The sequence below is a fragment of the Sinocyclocheilus anshuiensis genome, unplaced genomic scaffold, assembly GCF_001515605.1.
Source record: "Sinocyclocheilus anshuiensis isolate Anshui unplaced genomic scaffold, SAMN03320099.WGS_v1.1 scaffold817, whole genome shotgun sequence".
In the NCBI taxonomy this organism is placed as follows: Eukaryota; Metazoa; Chordata; class Actinopteri; order Cypriniformes; family Cyprinidae; genus Sinocyclocheilus; species Sinocyclocheilus anshuiensis.
Window position 1 is genome coordinate 266,329 of NW_015536521.1, and position 8,448 is coordinate 274,776.

The 8,448-nt window shown below is 38.8% G+C and overlaps 1 protein-coding gene across 1 annotated transcript; it reads right to left on the reverse strand.

The window, feature by feature from the left end:
• Window positions 1-2,680: 2,680 nt before the first annotated feature.
• On the reverse strand, window positions 2,681-7,434 carry LOC107693725 (transcriptional activator protein Pur-alpha-like). Its single transcript, XM_016493221.1, has 2 exons — window positions 7,272-7,434; window positions 2,681-3,692 (listed from the first exon to the last, which is right to left on the reverse strand). The coding sequence occupies exon 2, from the start codon at window positions 3,616-3,618 to the stop codon at window positions 2,755-2,757; it is 864 nt and encodes a 287-aa protein (XP_016348707.1). The 5' UTR covers window positions 3,619-3,692; window positions 7,272-7,434; the 3' UTR covers window positions 2,681-2,754.
• Between the last annotated feature and the right edge of the window lie 1,014 nt (window positions 7,435-8,448).

Below are 8,448 nucleotides of genomic sequence, written 5' to 3' on the forward strand. Positions count from 1 at the left end.
ATTGCATCAAAATGACATTATGACATGTGTTATTACAGATCGGTTAGTCTGCATGCTTCAGGTCATAATTCTGTTCCTTCAAAAGTGCTACATCAACTGTGTGTACACAGAGAAAACATCATTGAAGTCAGAGCCACAACATCAACCACTACCTGAACTGTTGCACACGAGAAAAAGAAACACAGAAACATTGATATTGAACATTCTTTTCTTGAGAGGTGGGTAAATTAACATTTCTTTTTATTTATTTTTAAATTTGTAAAATGTACATAAATTATATTTGACGCATAACCGCCGAATGAGTAATTCAGTGAACCTCTTTGCAAAGGGAAGGAACATAAGTTAAGAGATAAAGGGATAAAAAATAATAACAGCACAAGGCATTCTTGTTGAGATCATTTTCAAACAAACATTGGTCAGACATTTTTCTCCAGCTGGGAAAGCAATGTGCTACTGAAGAGAGGTCATCACACACCTTCATCATTAGAATCATCCCATGTATGTATTTGTAGGGAAATTAAGGATACATATTCATTGCCCCTTACCCAAAGGCCTTCACACCCCATCGTTTCATTCCAGTAACCCCCAACCCTCCCACGTCAAGAGGAACAGAGACGAAACGGGCGCGTTTATGACGTGAACGTTCACAAAAAGTGCAGACAGGATAGATAACTGCTATGTGTTCGCTTCACCTGGGTGAAACTTTAATTAAAATTGGTTTCTATTCCAGATACAGACCTTTTTTTTAAGTGCAGATAAAGACCTTTTAAAGAAATAAATGTGGAATTCAGCCACATGCTTTTCAAATATTAATCATATATTTAATTGATATACATATATTGCCAACATTGGCACGTTCAATATTGCACACAGTAATGAAATATAGCACTGGGAAGAGAAAGAAAAAAATCAAACGTTGTGAAGCAAAGTTTCCAAAATGACAAATTACGTGAAGCAACACTGAAAAGTTAGAGGAAAGGGGAAAAAAATCCTGACCACACCCCTCGACTAAGCTTTTGGTCTGTGACAGTGACACGCTACTGCCAAACTACAGAGAGGCTTCAGTGCGGAAGTTTACCTCACACCAAAGGAGTTTGTTTAGAAGCACTAAACATCCTTTTGTCTGGCATGTAGCATCTAATACATTTTCGTCAAGGTGAGGAAAATGCCTACGTGATTTCTGAGTCACTCTTTGTGATCAGATTTGCTTTTGGACTGAACAGACCACTAGTTATGCAATAGCATATGGGAGGGCCAGGGCCAAACAAAACCAGACGAGAAAAAGAAAAGGGAAAAGAAAAAAAGAAAAATGAACAAGAACCCAAACTTAGATCCAAAGCCCCAGCCAGTGTATAAGCATGCGGAGTCTGTAAGGCACCAGGTTGTTTAATGCTGAAGAGTATGCTCCCCAACAAGTTTCATTAGGGTCAGGGTCTCCCAACACAGGTCCTCAAGGGCCCCCATGGAAAAAGGGCTTTCGTTTCAAAAGACTTGTCATTGATGTCTGATCAAACAGTCAAAAGAGTTGATATATTATCTTAGTATGTACACGTACTTCTTGGACAACTCATTCCTTAAAAGAAAAACAAGTATTAATTCAACAACCTGACCAAACATTACTGACGTTATGGACATTGGAACCATTACAGAGATGAGTCCTTGAGGACGAACATTGAGAAATCCACCTCAATGTGGCTGTGTACAGGTTAACATGCAACTACAGCATTCCTTGGCGCCACTCATCCTCTCATTGGTAGACTGATAATATATATATATATTTCTATATATTTCGTTTTAAACCCTTTAACAGATTGTTTGTCAAATCCCCCACTAAAAACGTGGGTTGTTTTCTTCTCCACTGAAATACATCTGATTCACAAAATCATACTTTGTATGTTTTTCTACATGAGCGTTTTCATACTGTGTATGTTTGTATCGAGGGGTACGGTTTCATTTCAAAAAGGTTTTCGAGAGCTCATTCTCTTCTGTTGTCATTGCTTTTACTTAAGTACCTTTTTTTTTAATACACTGTGCATGACAACGAGACACAAATACATAGCATATTATCTGCATGACAAGAACTTTAATTAAAAAAATACACTGGTAACACGCCTCAGAATGTTTGAGAAGAGGTCGCCCACCGCCTCTGGACGCTTGCACACAGCGACCACTCGCTCTGCTGAGCCCTGTACCTCTGTCAATCAACAGGTTGATATTTTCCCCCCCCATCAGGGTTCCTATCTAGCCCTCAGGTGATGCTTGGAATATCTAGTGGCATGGCTGCCATGACAACCTCTTCAGATGATTCGAAAATTTGGTTTTAAAAAAACTAAAACATCTGATTTGTGCTGAAGTCATTAGCTCACACATAAAGGAACCGCTTCCTTGTAATCTCGGCAATAACTCCATTCCAAACACTTTTTATAATATCTTGGAACGTGTACAAAAGTTCTCGGTTAATAAGGGGAAAAGAAACACTCAGTTCTGTTGTCGTCAAGTAGGAAACACAGTTCATATATAATGTTATTACTTGGTTTAGCAGCCGCTTACTGTATTAATGGTGGGTAAGTGGATGACATCCAGCGATGGGTGGACTGTCAGTCTGTGGAGGTTTGTATTTTTTGTGGGTGGTGCTCCCTTGGAGTTAAACAGTTACTTATCTTTTATGTATCTCTCTCTCTTTTTTTACAGCAAAGTACGTAGAATTTCTTTTTAGGTTATTCGGGTTATTTTTTTGTATGTTTCTCTCCACTATCAATCCTCTTCCCCGTCGTCTCCGTGCATCTCCTCTTGTTGCTGCTGCTGAAGCTCGCATGCCCTTTTTTCCCGCTGCTTCTCTTGAATCTTTTTCATTTCGTCTGCGTATTTACAGAAAGTGCTGCCGAATTTCGACCACACTTTGTAGGGCACTGTGATAGAGTTGCGATAGGTGGGCTTGACTTCGCTTACCCTCATGAACACCCCGTACTTATTGGAGCCCACGTCAAAGAAAAAGCGCTTGTTGTCCACAGTTAACGATGTTCCCTCTGGCAGCTCCGCCGGCTCGTCATCCACTCCGTAGTCGTCGATGAGTTTGGCAAGCGCGTCGCGAAACTCGATAAGTCCCTGGGCTGGAAGAGCGATGGTCTGGCCTTGCGTGGATCCCAAGCCGGGCCCCCGGTTGACGGTCTGCCGGATCCTCAGAAAGCGGCCCCTCTGGTTCTCCTTCAGATCCATGTAGTACTTCCGATTCTCCCGCACCAGAAACTCGCTCTTCAGCGCCCGCCGCGGCTCGTCCTGCGCTATGTCCGGATTGCTCGGCCCTAACTGGGCATAGTGCTCGATGAAGTCCCCCAGGTAGTCGCGGAACTCGACAGCCACAGACATGGAGAGAGTGAGGCGGCTCTTGTTTCCCCCGGCCCCAACTTCTGCTATCTTCAAGAAGCGGCCTTTCGCGTTCTGCTTTACGTCTAGATAGAAGCGCTTGTTCTGAATGTCAACCCGCTTCGAGGCGAGCTCCTGCGTCTCGTGCTGCAGCCCGGAAGCCGAGCCCGCCCCTCCTGTCACTGGGTGCATGGAACCGACACCCGGGCCAGTGGCTGCGCCTCCCTGCTCACTTCCACTGTCTCTGTCCGCCATGATGCTGCCTGCCTTCTCCCTCTGTCTTACTGCAAGCCTACTGCCAAGCAGCCACGCCACCGCTCTCGCGAGATCTGTGTGAGGAGAGAAAACGAGCGCTGTTCAGACCTGTGCAGAATCCGAATAAATTCTTCGTATAGAAGGTCTAACACTGCAGCCGCGCTCTCTAATAGCACATTATGTCTGTCCTGGAAGATGACGATAAATTAAATTCAAAGCGAAAGTAAAAAAATTCAAATGATTGCGTACTGCGTGTGTGCTGCCTTCACCGCGTATCTTACTATAGAATATTTTTCACTCCTGTCAACGTATTTTAGTCTAGGCTATATGTAGCCGTTACTAAAGCCATTTGCTTAAATTTCGTTGTCCTTTAAGTTCTTATATCCAAAGCTTAAAAAACAATTATTAAACAGTGGTTAAAATGGTACGGGAGATTAAATGTTGCCGAAAACAGAAAACATTTCACGAGTTTTCTATATGCGAAGTGATAGAAATTGATATAAATCTTAATGATATCGCTCACGCATCCCGCTGGTATGTAGCCTACGAATATTTAATAAGAAACTTTGCTAAATTTAGTAAACGTTTCGGAGCAGACCGGTTGTGTTTGGTTAGGCTTTCATGTAGTTTATCATTCACTTCGGCTTTTTTTTGTCATGGCAAAAATAAAAATAGTTTATTGGAAATATTTATTTTTTAAGATGCATTCGTATTGATGCACTGATGCAAATTGCATTAAATGGCTATGATTTTGAGCTAATAAATAGCTCAATTCAGTATTTGATTTCTTCAGCTTTTAAGGTGGTTGAATTTTATTTGGGTATAGGGGCGTGAGTTATTACATATTATTAAATTTTCTGTAGGTTTATGTTACGCACTTATCTAGGCTACAATGCGAGTTATTTTCATCCAGTAGCCTATTATTTAACATACGTTGCTGTATGCATTTATACCAGATGCAACTTATTCATTATAATCAACTACATGCCCAAATATTTGTTGTTTTGTAGTTGTTCAACTTTTATCATCGAAAAAAATCTCCCTGTAAAAAATAAGCAATTAACGGAGGTTTCTAATTAAATCAAGCCTCAGCGTCGCCTGCATGTAAGAATGAAGGAAGTTTGCGTGTCTGAAAAGGCTTTTGTGATATTGTACTCAAGGCCTGTTTGAAGAAAATGATGAAGGCCTAACAGTTGAATTTGAGAATTAATATATATGTTTTCAAATTTACATTGATACAGTTGTGATGGATGCTTTCTTACCAAATCGGTTAAGAGTAATATGTGTTGTATGACCGTTTCATATAAGCAGGAGAATATATCTCGACGTACTAAAACTAAACGTGGCGTGCATATTATAAGAACACTGACACAGTTCATGCAGTTCGTCTCAATATAGCTGTAGCGTTTCTCAGATATTATATATTACAAAATACAAAATATTTATTTCATAAGCATAGGCAAATGAGTAATGGGTTTCTGGCATTTGTATATTTATTAAAAAAATACTAGATTAAACGAGTAAAATAGGCTAATATAATTTACTAAAATATGTAAAATGCATAGCCATAATGTTAATCAAATCTAAATGCTTTTGTTTCTTTCTATTTTCTTTGTCAATCCGCACAAAAACCATATGATTCATTTAAAAATGTTTGGCAATGTTATACAAAATTAAAAAATGATTTATTGGTTTATAAACATGCTTTTCAAAGCAAACTGTTTTATAAATGTAGAAATGCCTCACTTTGATTTCGATTTTTATTAGTTATTAGATTATTTGCGTGTTTTCCTGTAGTTTTCGAAATATTGCCCATATTTAAACCCACAGGTAGGCTATTTTACAAAAACATCAAACAAAAATCATTGGATAATTGCACTAATGTTTAGAATTAATTTTCTTTAATTGAACTGCTCTGTAATTTAATTGAAATTGTAAGCATTAACCCTGGAAAATAAACGTTTATTATTTTTTTCACGAATCCAAGAACTGATTCTCTCTAATAATTTAGTTTAGAAAACATTTAAATAATTTAGCAGCGTGTTCTTTAACAATTAGTACAATTAGTACAATTGTGGTAGACATCGGATTTGACAAGCAAAACGCATTTTTCAGAGGCGGGATTGCACATTGAAATATTCGGATGCATCTAATCGTACCTTTTTACTTTCATAAATGAGCTGTGAACGTAAAAAAATAACACATCGTCATTAATAAACAATCTTGCTCATTAATGTTATTTTAATCTTAAAGTTTCAACTATAATACCAATGCAAGCAAGAAAGAACAAAAAGTTCAAATATAAAATCCCCTAACTCAAAAGTCTGCAGTAACGTAGATTAAAATGAGATATATAGAATTTATCTCCTTTTAAATGCGTATCATTTAGATAAATGTTCACTGAGTTATGCCTTGAAATAGGCCTATATATTAAACATCCATATTATTACAACGGTAGGCTACTATAATAATAAATGTTCAATTGAGAGAGCCTCGACATGTTTTCCAGGCATTTTTCCAGGCATTTTAGTGTGTTTGTATGTTTGTGCGAGAGGTAATAAACAGGAAAAAGGCATATGCATGCAATTTTCCTAAATCCTCAGATTAAACAATGAAGGAACACTAAGCGTTTATGCACGCCTTGGAACAGAAACACTGAAAATGACTGAAATTCAGAAATGCAATAATTAGATGGAATGAACATAAATTACCAGACCATTTATTTGTTCAGTGTTTAATGTTTCTCTAAAGACCGAGCACACGTCGAATACAAACAGCATTCATAAACATCGGGCCTGTATAGTTATGGAAAAGTTTTCAAATGTATTCAATTGCTTACACATAGCAAGTCTATTCACGCATATGCTTTAATAAATACACATTTATTAAAGTCTAGTCTATTCTAGCATATATTTTTAATAAATCAAGTGCATGTCTTTAATTGAAGAGATTTTAATATAGGCTATAATAAATTAAATATATAATAAATAAATGCATTTAAACAAGGTTTGCATTCCTTGCAAGTGACTAAGATAAGTGATTTTATTCCTGATTGAAAAAAAAAAAGTATAATAATAATAGGCTAATTATATTACCTCGGGCTAAACATAAAATATTAGTGGTCCCTAACTTTGTGTGGCCTGTTGCTTGCTAGAATGAAGAATGTCTTAACTGGTTATTCTTAATTGTTACTTAACATTTGGTCATTTGAAACTTCTAATGCACGTGTAAACTCCTTGTCATGGGCCTAACACAAGTGACAGTGCGTAAAAAAAGACACTGAGTGAAGGAAAGAGGGACCGTCGACTCCAATTCATGAGCGTCACTTAAAGGTGTGCTTGCTTTTGGTTTAAGGTGAAATCTGTAAGCTTGAACTCATAACGGTGTCACAGTCACACTATGGCACACTGGATTTGCCGCAACAGACAGACAGAGTCTGACAGCCTCGCTGTCTGTCAGCACTGGAATCAGTTAACGAGTTTGCGCAAGCAGTCTGTGATATCTGCCCACGGCTGCAAACATTAAATCCGTGGTTGTTATACTGACAAAAAACAAGTATACCGCGGAACACCATGACATATGATCGTAAAGTGCAGTGCTGTTGCCAAAGTCGCAGACCTCCATAACGAGCGACGTGGTTCGGCATATCTTACCCCGCTCAGTCTGTAGGCAGAGCGTTAGCCCTTGTGCAAGCCCTTCGCAGTTCAACTGTCAAAAACAAAGATGAAAACCTGTAAGCCCCGAAGGCCTACTGTAAACACTGTCGCGGTGCTGCTTCACCGATGCGCCGTTCACAAGATGGAACGAAAGACCGAGTCGTGGCATGGAGACGGACGCACGCGCGAGCTCAACGTGGAGTCTGATGTCAGCACGCTCAGCTGGGGAAACGCAAACAGCTCTTGCGCCTCGCACTGTTGCTTTCGCGCTATTGCAGCTGGACGTGCTGTTTTAGCTGTTTTGATATTGGAGAATACTTCACATACATCTCGTATGAAATTTATTCCGAGTATTTGGCGTGCTGGAAGCTGCAAATGTCGTAGAATCGAAAACTAGAGTCCCGATCAGCTTTTTTCTGGGTTGTTAAATTAGCCTAAGTGTGCATGCGAAAGTAATATTCACATGTGTTTTATTATCTTCCTTATATGTCACAGTGGTTATAAAAACAAATAATCAAATAAAAATGTATTGGTTCTATCATGTAACATTATCATGTGAGTTCTATCAAAGTGGGTTGTTTCAAATAACCCTGAAGTATGCCTACTTCACTTGTCTAGTCAACCTATGTTATCTAGAATTATCTAGGGGGGGATATTTTCATATCATCTGATATGAACAAATGGTTTATAGAGAGGATCACGTGTAGCCTAAACGTGTAATGGTGTCACGTGTACACGTGGACTGTGACATGACTTAATTTTCGGCTTAATTTAAAGTGGTTGTACCGTATAAAGAATCATTTCGTTAAACTCATATTTTACTTTGTAGTTCAGTGTAGTTTGGTCGGTGGGAGGTCGAGGGCAGCGCTGTTTCAGAACCATGGACAGTAACCGCCGAGTCCTGTCCCGCCACTGCGTTTCTAATGATCGATCAGTTTTGAGTTTTGTTTTTAGCGAGTTGGTGTAGTGTGCCTGTGTAAACTACAAGTAATAAAGAAACTTGTAATCCACCTCCACATTCAGAGGCGGACAGTAACTAAGTACATTTACTTGAGTATTGTACTTAAGTACACGTTTTGAGTATCTGTACTTTACTTGAGTATTATTTTTTTCTGGAAACTTATGACTTTAACTTCCCTACATTTGAAAGGCAAATATTGTACTTTTCCCTCCA

Coding starts and splice junctions, on each gene's coding strand:
- LOC107693725 (XM_016493221.1), bottom strand. CDS start 3,618: ATGGCGGACAGAGACAGTGGAAGTGAGCAGGGAGGCGCAGCCACTGGC.